The following is a 19,035-nucleotide window of genomic DNA, read 5'->3' as shown; positions in this document are numbered from 1 at the left end:
TAGGCATCTAAATGGAACCTTCCCCCATTGAAAAAAAACAAACAAACAACAAAACAAAACCAAGGACATGTAGTCATCACAACCCCTCTAAATGTAATAACTACTTTTCTGATAAGGTAGTTCATCTTGTCTCTGCACCCATAAAACTATTTGAGTCCTTCCTTTTTTGAAGGAAACATACAGAAGTAGTTGTAATTGTTTTCTTTTTGTAGTTATTGTTTTGGCTTAAAAATAATTACAATGAATGGTAGAATCCTAACATCTTTATATTTAAATAAAAAAATGTACAAAGTTTGCAGGAAAAATGGGCTGGTATTTTTAATACTTAAAAAGGTTAATGGCCAGGAAATATCCATTTCTAAAATGGACTATTGTGCAGTAGCTGTTTTGTTTAAACATGAACATTCAGACAGTGTTCCATGTCAATGTGCTGTATACATTTAAAACAAACTAAAACAGCAGGGAAAGAAACATTAGCTTCTGCAGGATTCCCATACAGCTGCATTCGGATAAGATTCTCTCACTGCTAAACCAACTCTGTCCATCAGCACTGAGTGGAATGATCCTAATGTAAATCTGATTTTACCTATAGTAGTGGTCATTCAAGTGCAAATGATAAATATCCTGCACGTGACTTTCAGAAGGCTTTTCTTAATCTATAAATCAGTGAAAACATCCTTGGAGAGCTAGGACCTTGCCATTTATATGGTTGCCAAATTGATTTGTTTACAAATCAAGCTGCATGTTGGAAGGAAATTAAGAACATAAGAATAGCCATACTGGGTCATACCAACGGTCCGTCTAGCCCAATATTCTGTCTTCCAAAAATGGCCAATGCTAGGTGCTTCAGAGGGAATGAACAGAACGGGTAATCGAGTGATCCATCCCATTGCCCATTCTTGGCTTCTGGCAAACAGGCTAGGGACACTTCTGAGTGTGGTTTTGCGTCCCTGCCCATCCTTGCTAATAGCCACTGGACCTATCCTCCATGAACTTGCCTTTTTTTTTAAGCCTGTTATAGTCTTGGCCTTCACAACATTCTCTGGCAAGGAGTTCCACAGGTTGACTGTGTGGTGTGTGAAGAAATACTTCCTTTTGTTCATTTTAATTCTGCTGCCTATTAATACATTTGGTAATCCCTAGTTCTTGTGTGTAAATAAGACTTCCTTATTTACTTTCGCTACACCAGTCATGATTTTATAGACCTCTGTCATATCTCTCAGCTAGTTGTCTCTTTTTTCCAAGCTGAAAAGGCAGTCTTATTATTCTCTCCTCATATGGAAGCTGTTCCATACCCGTAATAATTTTTGTTGCCTTTTTCTGTGTTTTCCAATTCCAATATCTTTTTTTTTTTTTAAAGCTGGGTGACCAGATCTGCACGTAGTATTCAAGATGGGGGCATACCATGGATTTATAAAGAGATAATATATTTTCCTGTCTTATTATTTATCCCTTTTCAATGATTCCAACATTCTGTTAGCTTTTTTGACTGCCGCTGCATGTTGAATGGATCTTTCCAGAGAACTATTCATCCTCCAAGATCTTTCCTGAGTGGCAACAGCTAATTTAGACCCCATCATTTTATATGAACAGTTGGGAGTATGTTTTCCAATGTGCATGCGTTCTTTGCATTTATCAACCTTGAATTCCATCTGCCATTTTGTTTCCCAGTCACCCAGGTTTGTAAGATCCCTTTAACGCTTTGCAGTCTGCTTTGGACTTGACTATCTTGAGTAGTTTTGTATCATTGGCAAATTTTTCCACTTCATGCTACCCGTTTTTTTCCGGATCATTTATGAATATGCTGAACAGTACTGGTCCAAGTACAGACCCCCGGGGAACACCACTATTTACCTCTCTCCATTCTGAAAACTGACCATTTATTCCTACCTTTTGTTTCCTATCATTTAACCAGTTACTGATCCAGGAGAGGACCTTCCCTCTTATCCCATGATGGCTTACTTTGCTGAAGAGCCTTTAGTGAGGGACCTTATCAGAAGCTTTCTGAAAATTAAAGTACACTATATCCACTGGATCACCCTTTTCCACATACTTGTTGACCCCCTCAAAGAATTCTAGTAGGTGGGTGAGGTATGACTTCCCTTTACAAAAAGCCGTGTTGACTCTTCTCCCAACAAATCGTGTTCATCTGTGTGTCTGATAATTCTGTTCTATAGTGTCAACTAAGTTAACTAGAGAAACTTAACAGGAGTGTGATGATGTGCCAGGCCCTTTGAGGGCCCCCTGCTGTAGGGTAGCAGTCCTACCATGTCCCACCCAGGAAAGGAGCAGAGAACTTGAGTCCTCCATGTCTGCCTAGAAAGGCTGCAGGGAAGAAGCCAGAGCGCAGCAGTCTCCGTTAAAAGGAGCTGCATGGTTTGAGCTAGTCACCTCTTGGCTGGGACCAGAGGTGTAAGGAGGGGTGCTCCTTGCTGGTTGCTGTAGCTCAGTGGAGAATCAGAAGATGGATTCTGGTGGCATTGGCACTTGATGAGAAAGCAAAAGAGTTGAGAACTTCAGCCCTGAGGTAAGGGTGAAGAGGATGGGGATAAACAGGAAAAGGCCCAGGGAATGCTGCAGCAGCAGGTATTAAAGGAAGTAGCATGTGGCTATTTGTAGGGTCCCTGGGTTAGGACCCAGAGTAGTGGGCAGGCCTGGTTCTCCCCAACCCACCCACTGGCGAAGTGGTCAAAGCTGCAAGAAGGAGACCAGTTTAGTTTAGAGGCCCAAGCACAATTCTAGAATTTAAAGGGCTCAGGACAGGGCTGAAGATCCTGCAGAGGGCCAACCATTTTCCGGACTTAGTTACCCCAGAAGGGGACTGAACTTGAAGGAATGACATGGGCTGGAGAGCTGGAACCATAAGACCTGATAAAGGCAAAGAGTATCCAGGGAGACTGCTCTATACCAGGGCAAGCATGGACTTAAAGCGAACCTAGAAGGCGCTGAGAACTGAGTCCAGAGACAGGGCTAAAGACATTAGGGCTTGTCCCTGTGCCTTTGTTACTGGACCTTCTACCCAGGAAGGGGTTCTTCCGTCCGTTCAACTATTAACTGAGTGACTTAGATGGTGGGCTGAGCCACTGAAGATCCACTGACGAGGGCCGCTGGCAGCAGGGAAAGGAAAGAGGGATCACGCCCAGCTGATAGGAGGCGCTCACTAGAGGTGAATGCACTCGGTCACATGGAGGTTTTTAATTTTTCAATACATTTTATAGATTAGTAAACATGAAAGAGGCAATATCAGAGTGGGAAATACATAGACAATGCCAGGTACTGCAGTAATATCTGAAGTACTGGAACATGCTGTTCCAAACCAGAAAGATGACATGGAATGAAATCCAATCTGGAAATAGTGTACCAACTCCTAATGAGAAGAGCATCTGGAAGTTTGCAGAACTTGACATCTCTGTATGTTCGAAGACTTGGAAACTGGAAACTTTTTGTTTTGTTTTGTTTTGTTTGCACAAATGAAGTGAAGCAGAACCTGAAAGCTTTCAGAAATATTGGAGAGCCATGCCTTTTTAGCATACTGCAAATGGCAATTTTCAACCAATGGTCTTAAAGTGGCACGTAGACATCTGACTACTTCTGACTAATGGAATGAGAGCCAGTCAGATCAAGAGTTGCCAGAAGCAAAGATAGAAAGATTATAACACTTCACCAGATGTCCAATTTCCTCAAAATAAAAACTGTAACTGTTCACAATCATGTGGATAGTCTTAAGCAAAAATGCAGGCCCTGAAAAACAAGACTTTGTTAGGCACCTGTTTTTGCATAGATTAGCTTTTTTTTGTATGAGCTCCACTATAATATAAATTACTTTTGAGCTACCTCTTTTCATAATGTGACTACAAAATATATATTCCTGAAGTGTGATAAATTTACGGCACAAATGTAGAAAGTAACGAACCTTCTAGGTTTATGTGGCCTCAGTGTAATTCTCCTTTCCTTCCTCTCCACTGGGGCCTGATTTTTCAGATCTTGGGTAGGTATTCATTTGCAACATGGGAATGCATTTCCATGTTGTGTATGTTCTGCCAGCCAGGTGAGTGTTGACAAATTCAGACTTGCATGTGCAAAAGAGAAATTTCACATCTGCATCTACAGTAGGATATGAGATGCATCATGTAACTCTTCAAAGATTATATTTTTATTTTAAAATAACTTCCACCCATATTGTACAATAGGAGTGGTAAAAATGGGGGAAATCCTCTTGGAAGTTGTCAGGCCAAAAGCAAGTAATTCTTCCCCTTGCTGCATAGAGAAGTAAAGGGCGATGTGCATGGTATTTTTGTTTTTGTTCTAGTCCTTCTAAAGAAAGAGTCTGTACAGAAAAATCTGTATTTGAGTCCACTATGAAATGAACATTCCTCATTCTGCATCTTGTCTGCTAGTCACTGATGCAATTTTTTCAATGTGACTTTTATTGAAGTGACTGATATAAAATGTGCTATAGTATTCTCATACACTCAAAGTAAGGAAACTGTTGAAGCTGCCATAACCTCTAAAATTTTAGCTCTATTGTGCTTAGTCATTACAACACGTGAATCCTTGGGTAAGGCTAGTTACACTACAAAGATATTAAGTTTTCAGCTTTTATAACTGGTAGTTAATGCAAATCAATGAAGGAGGGCAAGCTAGCCAATCTCGGCAGCTATCTTCTTGGATGTTGATGTTGATGCAGTTTTATAATGAGATGCAGCAATAGGAAGACCACAAGAATGAAACAATAAATGAACTGTGTATGAGAAGTTCATGTCCCGAAGTAAGCCTGCTGCTAGACAAACCGTTTGTGTAATTTGGGTTTGGACATATTCCTGGCCCCCTCTATCTCAATATCAGCTTGGAGAATATATATGGACTTTAAGCTCTGTAAATGTAAACATGCTTTTCCAACCTATTAGTTCTTTGAGACAATCAACAAAATAAATAAAGGAGAGCAGTAGATGTCTTTCAAAAAGCCTTTGATAGCCTTTGGTAGGTTTTTGTTGAAAGTATTCATGTAGTTAGGGTGTACAAGGTCAAATTCGGTCATGGCTTAGAAACTAGAGAACATAGCAGGAATAAATGGCCAGGTTTCTACTTGGAAAGCGTAAATACTGTATCATCTAAGAAAAGCTTTAAGTAAATTGAATAAAATGGAAGAAGTTGTGAATAGTAAGGCAGGAAAAGCTAAAGGATTGTATGGCCTTTCAAAAGGGTCCTAATGGTCTTTTAAGTAATTAAACAACACTGACAAAAGATACTTGTGCTTGTCTGCATTGAAACATGAGTAGTACAAATGTTCCCTACATGCTGATGGACTCTGTGTGGATGGATCAATGTGCAATAGCTGTACAACACAATGTAACTTCTCATTTGCTTTAAGAGGCATCTCTAGCAACTTCAGAAAGTTGAGTGTTTCACATAAAGCAAGGGTTTCAACTCCTCATATAGGAAAAACATAATATATCCTCCCTCAGATTTCAGCACTTATTCATAACTTCTCTGGAAATTTCATTCTGTACTCAGCATGTTTGTTAATCTGTTCAGGAATTAAAACAATATAGGTCCTTTAAGGAACTTAGTAGCTACTGCCAGCCCTCTTTGTCCTATAATCTCAATAACTGAACACTCATCAAACTTTCCATATAGTTAAAATGAAATGTTCATGTGCTACACTTGAGTGTTCTTTAGAATTGGTGGCCAATTTTCCCCATTCTTCCCTGCAGAGGGAGAAGGATACAATGGTGTACTATGGGGAATTCCATGGAGAGGTGCTCCTTTCAAAATGGCCAGCATCTCCCATTGTTTTCAATGGGGTCGAAGTCTAGTTTGCAAAGCCTGTTCTCAACAGGACTGAGTGACCCTGCTGTTTCATGGCATATGGGGCCACCATCTTCCCTGAGCAACTATAGCTTCCGCCCTTTTAAGAACAAGGAGAGATGGTGGCCATTTTCAGAGAGGGTTTCAACTGATAGCTGCTGTCAGAACATTTTGCAGCATGTTCTATCTAAATGACAGCACTGGCCCTTATTAATAGGAGTTTAATGCTCCCTCCTCTTACTGGTTTCTTTCGCTAGAAAGAACCATCTACTCCTCAAAGGGCCTCTGTTTTTCTTTGTTCTTCTGATTGGGGGGGGGGCATTCTTTGTAGGATTGGTATACTAAACCACAACTGCTTTAGTCAGTTCCCATTCATTCACAACAACATAATAATTGAGTAAGGAAACAGCAAGTCACATACTGGGAACATAACTGCTTTTGAACTTGCTGCCAGGTATTTTCCCACTGAAGACATGCCTCATAATCCCTCTATAAGCTAGCTGCTGCAGAGACACTTCATTAGTGAGTGCTGAAATAACTTTATACATATAATTGCCAAATTAAAGTAAAATATTTGGAGAGTTGTGTACATTCTATCCAACATATTAAAAGGACATAGGTGCAGCTTAGTCTAAGACTTTGTGCATTGCCCAAAAAAAAAAAAAAAAAAAAAAGAATTGATGGTTTTGATTGGGGGAGTGAACTGAAAATCCCATAACAGCCAGTGTGTGTAGGCATAAACTACAAACAAACTGACTTTAAAGTGCAATTCTAGTCTGAAAACATTCTTGGGGTGTCACACTGGTTTCTGTTTGCCTTTCAATTACTTCCAGAGTAAACATGCTCAGTTTAAAACAAAAGATTTTTTTTGAACTGCAAGCCATGCAAATTCAACCTGACATGTGAGAATCCAGCTTTCTGGCTTGTGATACGCAATAGCAGCTTATGCAGACCAAATTCTGTCCTCAGTTAAACCTGTGCAACCACAATGTCTTTGCTGGAATTGCACAGGTGTAACTGAGGGCACAGTTAAATCTTCTATTGGATACTTAACAATTATGTTGTTGCATGAATGAGAACAGAATCTTGCTCTTACATAGCAGTATTGGTTCTGCAGTATGAACAGGAGTAAAATGTATAGTTTTTGTCACTGTAAAATGAGTGGTTATGATGCCAAATGTTCAGAGGGAGCAGATCTGTTGAGTTAACGTTCAGTTTTTACATGTTCCATGTATAATGGAATTTTAAAACTAAACAATTGAAAAAAATAGTTCATCCCTTACTTCAAAGACCTAATTTCAGAGTCCTGTTTCCGCTACAAAAGTTGAGGATGATGCTGTTACCTGTTGAACTGGTGTAAGAAATCTCTGCTTCTGCATTAAAGCTTTAAATCTTGCATTTGGGCACTTTAGGTTGTATGTCTGACATTCCAAACTGGTAAAGGGTCTTCAGGTCACCTTTAAAATGTATGTATTTGTTCTTTAAGCCTGCACAGGTGTAGTGTTAACTTTGGGATCTCAAAGTTGAACATCTTAAACTTGAACACAAGCATTTTAATTTCACATAGCTGACTTACCTGGCATTCAAAGCAGTATTGCAACATGGTGGATTCTATGTTGCTACTTCAAAACAAATTCTACTAATATACCAAAACTGACTTTCAGAATAAGTACCATTCCCCACAGGATGTGCCAAGACCTAGAGCAATAGCAGAACTGGGTGAATAGGGCAGAGGGGAATGGGGTCCAAGGATGTGCCTTTGGGTTGCTTACTTAAATTACAAGCTCTTTAGGGTAGGAACTCATACCTTGTGTGTTTTTTAGAGTGCCTAACACAGTGAGACCCTGGTTCCTGACTGGGGTCCTGAGGCAATACCACAATACAAAGAACTCTTAGAAGAGGGACTCAAGCTGTACACAGGGAGAGATAGGGATTGGTTAGGTCTGGGGCAATGGTTGGCTGAGGATTCTGCATTAGGAGAGGGTTGCGTCATGTGGATTTTAGGAGACTTGTGTGTCCACTAGTCTTATACTTTTTCCATTTTAAATAGTTGTTTGGCAATGGATTCTTTCTACAGAATGTGTAAACTAAAACTATAAAGATGGAACTGCTCACGTGTTTGAGTTTAATACACAATAAGTTTATGCTGTAAAGTATTTGAGGGTACTTTTCTGAAAGACACCATATACAAAAGAATATGGTATGGTTGCTGCCCACGTGATTTTGTGACACTATGACAATGGTTAAAATACAAAGACAGTCCCAAAATATTTGCCTAACAAGACTGCATCACACCACGGGAGAACATTGGGGTTTGGGTCAGGGACAGCTTGAGGAAGGAAAGGGTGAATGTTCCAGGAACCATGTAAGAAGGGGACAAAGGACATGAACAGATCTGTAGTAGGAGGATTTTTAAAAAAAGAACATGGGAAATGGGTTCTGCTGGGCTGGTGACAACTTAAAGTGTGAGGGAGGAGAAAAGGAGTACATAGAGAAACTGAGACCTGAGATAACAGGAAAGCATGCCACCAATAGGAGGAGACACTCAAGTAACCTTCCTAGAACAAATGAAAAGATATTTTCTGGATGGTACATGGCATGTTAAATATAATAATTTTTTAAAGAGCAAAAATATAAATTAACCTGCCATGGCCTGCACATTTAAATTAAGGGTTTTTACCCTTTTATATCTAGAAAGTGTAAAACTCTGCTCCATTAAAAGAATTCAGGAAGGGGAGCAATGAGTGTTTACCATTTAATGTACACTAAGGGTCCTAGTCTCACTTTCATGCACACATGCACTCGTGTTCTCAAGCTAAATATCTTTTAGTTGGCTCTGGAAAATGTGAATAGTCCCTCCTTCCATCACCTTTGGAAATACCAGTAAGGCTTAATTCACTTTTTGGAATGACTAGCTGAAACAATGCTACAATATTTAAACTATTTTTTGCCAGCAGTGTGAAATATAGTTCCTGTCTCTAAGATGGTTTTATTTTTAAGTAGGTGGGAAAAATGGATCATGGTCCATGGTCCACAGGGGTATAAACTGGCAGTTTCAAATCACATAAATCTAAAACCTAAGTTTTTACAAGACACTGAGAATAGGGAGCCAAATAGAGGAACTGGATGCTAATGACAGAAGGCTATTAAGTAGCTGAATAGTCAGACCTCAAGGTGCATATTATACATGGAGAGGAGACATGCAAATGGATTCTCTCACAAGTAGAATTGTATGGAAAGTACTTACAGCTTTGAAAAATAACTTATTGGAAAACTGTATTGTATTATTTGACCTAGAATAGGTTTTTAGCAGTGTATAAAAGCTTGACCAACTCTCATAAAGATCTCTTTCCAGGAGAGTAATAAATACATCATATCTAGTGACACCAGAGCACAACTTAAATTTCTTGAGAAGCTGGATCACATGGAAAAACAGAGGAAGGATGAAGAGGAACGAGAAATGCTTCTACGAGCAGCCAAGGTGAGAGAATGTCTTATTGTTGGCCACCTAGAAAATTATGGCCTTTTGAACACCAGACATCCAATGACACCTGTCTCATTATATTCTATTTTAAATTACCCAATCCCTGACTTTGCTATAATAACATGTAAGTACATGTTAGCATGGCTAATGCCGTGCAGAAAAGGGGTTCTTATTGGATTTTTGTTTTCCTTAGAGATGGGTGTTTAGCTAATTTGCAAGCCCTGGGGTAAATATTGCCACCACCCCACATCTGTTCTCCAGTCTAGTGGGTCTGAACCTTTTTTGTTTTTGGAGCTCAAAGTCCTAATCTTCCAGAAATAAATGCAAGAACAAAATATACTCAGCAAACACGGTATGGTGATTGTCGATACCTAAACTTTATTCCTTATGGGTTTATTTTTATTTCTGTAACTACAAGCTTTCAGGTTTAAAGGCCGTGTTTTGGTCCATTCAGTCCTGCTGGTTAAACATAAAGCCAAAAGAAACACTTATTCTACGTTCTTATTCCGACCTCTTGTCTTTGTTTCTGGATTCAGCTTGCTTGCCTTTCTCAACACCTGTGCGTGATGGCTAGTCAAAATGTTTTGTCCCCACTGTTTCTGCTGATAGTGTGGTGTTTCCATTATATAGGTGCAATGCTTGCCAAGTAGTGTTGCAGTCTACTCAGTCCAATAGCTGACCCACTTCTGGTCTGTGTTCCATAGGTTAAAATTGTTGATTGAGCATAAACAAAATGTGTAACTGCTGCACCACTAAGTATGACCTATATGGTCTTGGCTCAGTTTAAGTGCATTTATCTTTTTTAAAGGCGAATAAAATGTTGGGACCCATATTCTGGAATCACTTGTGTGGGTATGGAATCTAGACTTACTTAGGATCTCACTGTACTTAAACAAGAACAATTTCTTCTTCTCTACTTTCTGTCCTTTTAAGAGTCTGCTACTGACATGAACAACATCGTGCCTAGACTAGACCTGACTGACAGCGTTAGCATCACTTTCAGTTTAAGCTTCCCCCAGGCTAGAACAGGCAGCCAGGCCCAGATGATGAGGGAGGCTTGGGGGAGGAGGGGGAAGCCAATCTGGATTGAGGCGTTCACCCCTGAAGCGAAGATATTCAATCACAAGAGAAAATTGTCACTTATTAAATATTTAACGGATGCTGTGGTGTTTACATGCTAGAAATTTCTATTGAAATTTTCTCTTCCTTTAATAGAGTCGTTCCAATAAAGAAGATCCAGAACAGCTGCGATTAAAGCAGAAAGCAAAAGAGGTAGGACTTTCAAGTTACCTTGTTTGCCTTTGTTTTGGGGGAAGGTTGGCAGCCCTCTCCTGGCAATTAGGTCAGGGTTTATTTTGCTGTTGCATACCATTTGCAGAGGCCTGGGGGAAGGACAGGAACTGCTACAGGCAAGGGCAGTACTTCAAATGAGGTCAATGAATTATGGGCTCTCTTTAACATTTAATTTTCATAGTTTAGGCCTGTCTAGAAATGGTTCTTTTGTAAACTACAGCCATGCACTTAGTAGGAATATAATGTGGGATTAGAAAAAAAGTAACTTTGAGATTTAGCATCTGGGACTGTACAATAGGCTACATTTTTCCAGGGTAATTGTTCGTTTTGTAAATCTGATACTGCTTATAATTCTTTGGCTGGGAGGCGGTACTGGGATTTAGTTTTAAATGGAAAACGCCTCTGGCTTTTAATTTTCTGGGCCCAGCAGTTTTCTGTTCTGGAATGGAGCCCTTGTTTCACACAGTTCATGTTTAGCTGCAGGGGTTTTAGTTTATAGCTTAGACTGGTTAAGCTTTTACTCCCAGAGGCCTCTGCATAGCAACTGTAGAAATCAACAAATAAGTTCATTTATGTCTGCAGCCTCCTCTCAGTAGCTGACTTTTTACATTTCCCAATATCCATTTCCTGACTCTTCTAGCCTGAGAGAAAAAAGCTCCACTAATTGGAGCTTATTTTAATTGAGCCTTAATATTGGATCTCACTGGAGTTGCCCCCAGAGCTACTGGGAACAGAATGAAATGAAAGTACCTAAGGTTGGGGGGGGGAGGAGAAGGAGGGGAGAGTGTGTGAAATTTTTCACTTGACCTACAGATTCTTTTCCCTGCTGAATAAATCATCAAGCCTGTTCACATTTCTGATTAAGGATCTGACAGCAGATGATAATAAAGACAATTGAGGTGTGAGACGTGTGATACAGAGCTGAAGAAATTGGTTTCTATAGTTACTTGACTGATTTCATGCAATTTTTAAGGATCTTTGTGCTAAATGAGTGATTTTTTTTTTTTTTCCTGAGCAACCTTTTCCTTTAACTGTGCCTTTTGAACTATGAAATTTGTTGTTGCTTAACATTGCTGCACTTGGCTCCGAGGTGCCAGCAGCACTAGCAGGTTATTTATGAATGCTTTAAAGGCCCTTATTGTTTGGATTAATGTAGGAGCTGAGGCAAAACAAATGGAAATCCAGTAAAATAGTCCTAAAATCAATGCTCTGGATTTCCACCAAAGTAGAAAGAGAAATACATAAAATGAGAGAAAGGAGGGAGGGCAGAAGGAAGAAACTTGCTTTTACTATGTGATTTTTTTTCTTCATCTTGTGCTAAGAAAATTGTCAAGCTTACAATTTACAAGTGGGAGTGTTACCTAAATACTTTCCCCAAATTGAGTCTCATGTCACTGAGATCACAACAAATTTATCTCTTCAAATGTTTCTGTGGTTGCATCCTGATTTCCATTATTTTTCTTTCATCGATTTCTAGCATAGTGCTTTCTTGGTTTTTAGGGAGACTCTTTCATGCAGCATTGCAACCTAGAAATTCCTCTATGTAAGGAATTGATTAATATACTACTTGGCATCCAAACAAATGTTGTAACAAGAGCCTACAAATCCTAAACTAGAGTAGGAAATTAGAAAGGAAGAAGTAACATGGTATTAATCCTGAATATTTTGTTCAGTTCCCTCTCTAAAATGACTTATTAGTAAACCAGTAAGAAGATGATGTGGTGGTGAAGACACTCCATCTGACTTTAATGCCCAGTCCTTCCTTAATTCTGAGTTCATGTCCTTTAGACCTCTATGATGTTAGTTCAAACAGCCTTTGTACCATCTGTCCCATATTTCTGTCAAATTTGTACACCCCACTGAATGCTCCATCTAATTACCTCTTCATCAAAAGAATCCAGGGATAGGTTTGCCATACCTCTTTGAATAATAGAGCTCTTAGCATGAGTCCTGTGATTCTGGTTGCCTGCTGCTCTATCATTTCAGTGTCCTTTTAAAGAATGAGGTAAATAGAGCTTCACAAGATTGCAAATGCAGCTCGTTAACTCAACTTAATGATCTAGGGATATTTTTCTTTTAATAGATTCCATTTCTTGGGCTGAGAGTTAAATTGAGCCCAAATCAAACTGGTCAGTGCAGACACTTTACTGAAAACTTGAGGAGAGCTGATTGTTTACATTAAAAAAAACAAACACAAATAGTCTAAGAGCAGAGTGAAATCAACAAATATCACAAAACTGTGGTGCCAGAGGATAATTCAGGATTAAAACCTTGAAAAGGCTCATTAAAACCTTGAAAAGGAAGTGATTATTCCCCTCTATTCGGCATTGGTGAGGCCGCATTTAGAATATTGTGTCCAGTTTTGGGCCCCCCAATACAAAAAGGATGTGGACAAGTTGGAGAGAGTCCAGCGGAGGGCAACAAAAATGATTAGGGGGCTGGAGCACAGGACTTATGAGGAGAGGCTGAGGGAACTGGGCTTGTTTAGTCTGCAAAAGAGAAGAGTGAGGGGGGATTTGATAGCGGCCTTTAACTACCTGAAAGGGGGTTCTAGGGAGGATGGGGCTAGGCTGTTCTCGGTGGTGGCAGATGACAGAACAAGGAGCAACGGTCTCAAGTTGCAGGGAGGGAGGTCTAGGTTGGACATTAGGAAAAAGTTTTTTACTAGGAGGGTGGTGAAGCACTGGAATGGGTTACCTAGGGAGGTGGTGGAATCTCCATCCTTAGAGGTTTTTAAGCTGCGGCTTGACAAAGCCCTGGTTGGGATGATATAGCAGAGGTTAGTCCTGCTTTGAGCAGGGGGTTGGACTAGATGACCTCCTGAGGTCCCTTCCAACTCTAATATTCTATGATTCTATGATCTCCAAGACTACCTTTCTGCCTGTCAAACAGCTGAGCATCTGGGGGGCTTTGGTGCACCTGTGGGCTGGGATACTGCGGACTCCAGGTCAGTCTTTCCAAAGGGTGCTACACAAGGAAAGGTCCCATACTTTGGCAAACACTGCTTTAAAGGGATGTTGGAGGCTTTCAATGCTGCCGGGCTTTTCCCTCCAGGCCACCTTCTGTTACAAATGGTGGCTTTTTTATTGTTATCTGTGATCCAGAGACTTCGGAATTGTCCTGGCTCTGAACTGTTTTTGCCAAAGTATGGGGTCCAAAGAACCAGTAGGGTGAGGAGGGGCAGGACACAGACTGACCTCTCAATTGTCTTTAGAGTTTCAATTTTCAGTTTAAAAAAAAAAAAATGCTCCAACTGTTGTGGTGGCAGAGATTCTTGAAATTGGGAGTTCTTACCAATGTTTCTGAGAACCTGAAAGAATAGCTCTGAGATGTGAACTGCCCTATTCATTTTAAAGGGGAGAGCGAATTTGGATGTCAGTGATTCGTTAAATGTCAACAGCTTTAACTACTTACTGCTCATGGAAACATGGAAGAAAGGAGGAAGGATCATGCCATGAAGAGCTATAAAATAAAAATGTAAGGGCCTGTTAAAATACAACTTAATTTCCTTCCATTAAAGGTCTAAACAGTGGGTGGTAAGCCTCTAACATATGAGGGATTAGAAAATGAAACTAACCATGCAACCCTTCCTGAAGGGATGTTCAGTTCTCAGAAAATTTGGAAACAGCTTGTAGAAGACTGGACTTAGGAACTTTGGGGTTTTACAGCCTTGGAAATGGAGGCATAATAAGACTGTCAAACAATTGAAACACATGGGCTAAGACTTTCAAAAGGGGCTAGTGACTTTGGGTTGCTTCAGTTTTTGGTGCCTAACTTGACCCCTTAAGGCCTTGATTTTTTTATTTATTTATTTATTTATTTATTTATTTTAAAGGAAGTACTCAGCACCCATCCAACCGAAAATCAAACTCTTTTTAATGTGGCTGATGTTAGGTACCCAAAATAGCCAGTCACTTTTGACAATCTTGGCCATGTTCTCTATATTTCATAAATGACATGTCACCTGCTATGAACAATGTATCATGCTTCCACTTCGTGATCTTCATTCACTGAACACTATCCCTCCTCTCCTTTCTCCTCTTACCACCCTCAATTCTTTCCTCCTCTCTTGATAGTTGCATTGCATTCTCCTCTTTGAGTTTTATATAATACCAGCCTACATTTCAATACACTTTCACCTGCAAATCTGGCTATTATCCTAGGGATTCTTAATGGGGGGTGGGGTACTTTTGACAGCAGGAGAAGTTTTTTGGGGGGTGGGAGTGGGTTTTGAAGGTTTGTCACAATAGTGAATACTTGTAAATTCAGGGTCCGCTCTCATCCAACAGCTGGCTGCAACATCTTTTAAAAATTATTTTATTGTAAGTGCATCCAGAGACTTGGGCAATGGATGTGTGCTTTTTAAATGAGATTATAAACAATTGTTGCCTTTTCCATGACCTTTTTGGCCCTAGCCTCACTCTAACTAACATCTCTATATTAACAGCCACTTATTTGCCTGTGCTCTATCTAGCCCACACTAAATTTGATGCTTTTATTTACTTCCCTCCTTCACGCAAACCTGTGTTAGCAAATTGTCCCCTACAGAAAGTGCACATTCCTTTTTAGACTGCTATTGAGCATGCCTCCTTTAGCAATTCAAGAATTTTATGTGTTCTTCTATACTACTTAAGCTTGTATGTTAGCCTTTTGTGTAATAACATTCCCAAAGCCTGTAGAAATTGTTCATGGCTTTCCCACTCAAGTCTATTACTTCATACTTATAGGGGATAAACCTCCCTTTTGTGAATCTTTGAACTTTAACATTCTAGTTATTTTTCTGCCAGTCCCCATTCTATTCTATTCTATTCCATTCTATTCTAGAATCTAGTTTAACTTTTTTCCCTCACCTAAAGTGAAATTTACAAGTATCTTCATATCTTCCCCAGATGCTATATGTTCTTAAATATCAGTTTGACGACTTCTCTCTAGTTTACTAATATTTTCTATTCCAGTGCGACTTACAGATATACCAAGTGTAGGACTATTATCTTACAAGCAATCATAAGCTTCATGTAAACTGAAAATTCCAGCAGATTGGTCATATGGGGTTGTGCTCATTTTGCATCTGGATCTAAAATCTCATCTTCCATGCTTCCCTTTCTCTCACCTCTTTTCTGAGATCTTGTGGCCTTGGAAACTGTAATTCTTTAATTCTGAGGGGTTTTTTTTTCAGGTTTTAATAGTATGTCTCACATTTTGGTGTCTTGGGGGCCATCTCCCCAGCATTTGTGCTTGCATGGACTATCTCCCCACCCCTCTGGTTTAAATCCTAAAATCCCTGTGGCAGCTACTGCAACTTTTTGAGAGAGAGAGGAGAGAATCTAATTTTATTTTAGCAGTTAATATTTGCATTTGTTTCATTTTTCAAAACTGTTTCCACTTCATGTCTCTTCTCTACCTCTATATCTTTTATCCCCACCTCACCATTGCTCTACAACTCTGGTTATTTGTTCTCCTTCTCCAGATTCACGTCTCCCCTTCCCAGGAAAAAAAGCTTCCTGGTTGCCTGGTTATCTATCTTCCCTGCTGCTTGGTTTTCTTGTTCAAGTGCTTGCTCATATCCATTCCATGGTGTGTGCGGGCGCCATATGCACCAGTGCCAGAGATTTTTCCCTCTGTGGTAGCCGTAGGGCCAGCTCTAGCGCCCTCTGCAATAGGGCACATATGCTCTGCCATGAGGGGTGCTGCCTGCTCCCCCTCCTTCTTTTTGTTCCTTCTTACCACCAGTGACTGTTCTGGAACATCTTTGCCTCAGCAAGCCTTCTACCAGTGGTTTCATCTGTAGATTTAGTGTGTATATATAGTTTTAGATAAGTTAATTAGTTAGGGTGGGCGGCTCTAACACCAGTGGGTGCTAAGCACCGTTGCAGTGGGGTACACCCTTCCTTCAGTTTATTTTGATCTGTCCTTCCCACCTATTGCTGTCCCTCTTCAGGGATCCTTCTCATAAGCAACTTCTTGACCTGGAGTTGGGGCCTTAGAGGAAGTTCCCATACAACTGAGAGGGAAAGTTACTTTCTAATCCCAAAGGCCAAATGAGGTGTACAGCCCATATTGGATCGACGTTGCATCAAATATCTCAAGGAGCTGGAGTTCCATATGGTCTCCCTGGCCTCCATCGTCCGCTCCCTGGATCCCTGTATGCTGCCTTCAACCTAAAGGACGAATACTTCCATATTTTCCATAAAGGAGGTGCTGGAATGAACTGATAACCCCATGGGTGTATATCATAGTGTTCTGAAGCAGCTTAGGAATGAAGCTGCTGAGCCACTCTGTAAATCAGCTATCCTGAAGGACTGGAAGGTAGCAAATGTTCTACATAGCTTTTAAAAGAGCCCGAAGGACAGTCCTGTAGGGTCTTTTGGGACTATCAAGAAGTCTTTGTCAGTCACACATAAAAGGCTGTTAAGGAAACTAAGGGTATGTCTACGCTGCAACTCAACATCCACAGTTGGCCCACATCAGCTGATGCAGGCTCAGGGGCTGTTTAATTGCAGTGTAGATGTTCAGGCTCAGACTGGAGCCCCGGCTCTGGGACCCTGTGAGGGGGATGGATCCTAGCTCGGGCTGGGCCTGAGCCAGAACATCTACAGCAGAATTAAATAGCCCCTTAGCCGAAGCCCTGTGAGCCTGAGTCAGCTGCGAATGTTTAATTGCAGTGTAGACATATCCTAAATAATTACAGGCTGAGAGATCAAGTACTGCCTTAGATTATAAACTTGTGAAGAGTGAGAAAATAGGAATAAATAGCTTTCAACATAACAAAAGGTTTTAAAAATGGAAATACCTCAAATTCTGTATTGGGACCAATATTTAGTGTGTTTAATCAGTGAAAGGAGGTAAAAAGTGAGATGGCAGAACTTGCAAAGGGCAGTTTAGGTAACTCAAGATGAGAGAAGAAATATTTGAAGGACTTAATAAGGGTAAGTAATTGGACAGCATGATTGCAGATGAAAATCATGCAAGGTGTAAAGCACACTAGAAAGAACCATTAATACTGCTGGCTTTAAGTTAACTAGTCCCTTAGGAAAAGGAGAGCTGCATCCTTGCAGACAGCTTAAATGCAAGCTACTGCTAAATGCTCAAAAGCAGTCAAAAAAGCAAACAATATTATAATATAAAAAGAAAGAGAAGTACTGAATATATGATAACAGCATTCCAAATGATGATATATAATGCTTTCAGTCTGGTCACCCTGTCTCTCAAAATCTATAGTAAAAATAGAGGGAGTCCAGAAATGAGTGCTACAAATAACTACTGAGAAACTTCTGTGTGAGAAGAGACTGAAAACTGTATAGAGATGACCTGATAGAAGTTTACAATATGAATAGTATAGCTCAGGTAAGTGATGTGCTCCAGTTTACACTTATGAACAATAGCAGATCTGTAACATGGAAATGAAACCACTTTATTGATGAAGAAATACTTTTATACGCAACACATGATCAACCTGTGGAAGACATTATAAAAAGATATTTGAGGCCAAGAGTTCAGTGGGATTCAGAAGAGGATTAGACAAGTTCTTTTCTGTAGGGGATCTAAATCCTCGTGCATTGGGGCATAAGCCAGCCACTGACTCAGGAAGAAAAATTCCTGTATGCGCAGGTTCTTGTGTAACATCTTACATTTTGTTTTGAAACATCTGGTTATGGCCACTGTCGGGATAGTGGATTTAGACATCTGGCCAAGTAGGACAATTCTTATGTAGTGTGTACTTTAGACTCCTTTGCCACTGATGCTATGCCTGTGAAATTTTTTTTAAATCTACAACTAATCTTAATACAGCTTTATTTAGTACATTTTCTAAGAGCTGCACACCAAACCACTTCATATCATATACTGTCTGCTGTCTTCTATTTAACTCTAAATTACATTAAAAAAAAAAAAAGCTAGTAGAAACAAATTGTATTACTAATTAAAACATTTGGATTAGAAAGGATGTAGTGGGGGTGGAGGGAAAAATTGCATCATAGGCAAGGAAGAGAAGATGGCAAATACATTAGTCTCGCTATCTTAAAATTCCAGCTTTCCTGCTGCAAAGAATGTGGCGTTCAGTGACGTTCACCCTGCAGGTCAGAAAATGGCCTGCAAAAATGGAGATGTGAAGACTCCGGTGCTCAATGGGTTAGGTTTGCTGGGATCTGGTGTAAGGGCCTGAGGAGGCAAAGTAAAATACAAATTTTACATAGGAACAAGCTTAGCATGCAGCAAAAGTGAATGCAGGAGATAGGTAAGTATCTTAGTAGAAGGCAATAAAAGAGCGTGCAAGAGAAGGGGTAAAAAGCTTCTGAAAACTTGATGCATGAAGGATAGAGGGAGGATTTAAACAACTAGTATCCCCAGCCTTTAGGTGAAGCAAGATAGAAAGAAATGAGAGATGAAAGTAATTTCTGTATCCAGAATAAACAACCTAGGTTTAAAAAAAGACCATTGAAATTTTAAATTTT

The 19,035-nt window shown here is 40.0% G+C and overlaps 1 protein-coding gene across 4 annotated transcripts in view; it reads left to right on the top strand.

Annotated features, from left to right (window-relative positions):
- The window catches only part of TAF4B (TATA-box binding protein associated factor 4b), a 123,747-nt gene that overhangs the window by 61,431 nt on the left and 43,281 nt on the right, over positions 1-19,035 (top strand). For 2 of the 4 annotated variants that reach the window (XM_067546385.1, XM_067546388.1), the window contains exons 12-13: positions 9,164-9,289; positions 10,508-10,564. In XM_067546385.1, coding sequence (XP_067402486.1) covers positions 9,164-9,289; positions 10,508-10,564 — 183 coding nt within the window. Of the gene's footprint in view, positions 1-9,163; positions 9,290-10,507; positions 10,565-13,941; positions 14,058-16,523; positions 16,578-19,035 lie in introns of those variants that run through there. The other 2 variants (XM_067546404.1, XM_067546396.1) reach the window with 2 other exon arrangements.

This window comes from Emydura macquarii, unplaced genomic scaffold (genome assembly GCF_026122565.2).
Source record: "Emydura macquarii macquarii isolate MOO-44397 ecotype Brisbane River unplaced genomic scaffold, CSIRO-AGI_Emac_v2 contig_212, whole genome shotgun sequence".
In the NCBI taxonomy this organism is placed as follows: Eukaryota; Metazoa; Chordata; order Testudines; family Chelidae; genus Emydura; species Emydura macquarii.
This window is presented reverse-complemented; position numbering and strand designations above follow the sequence as displayed.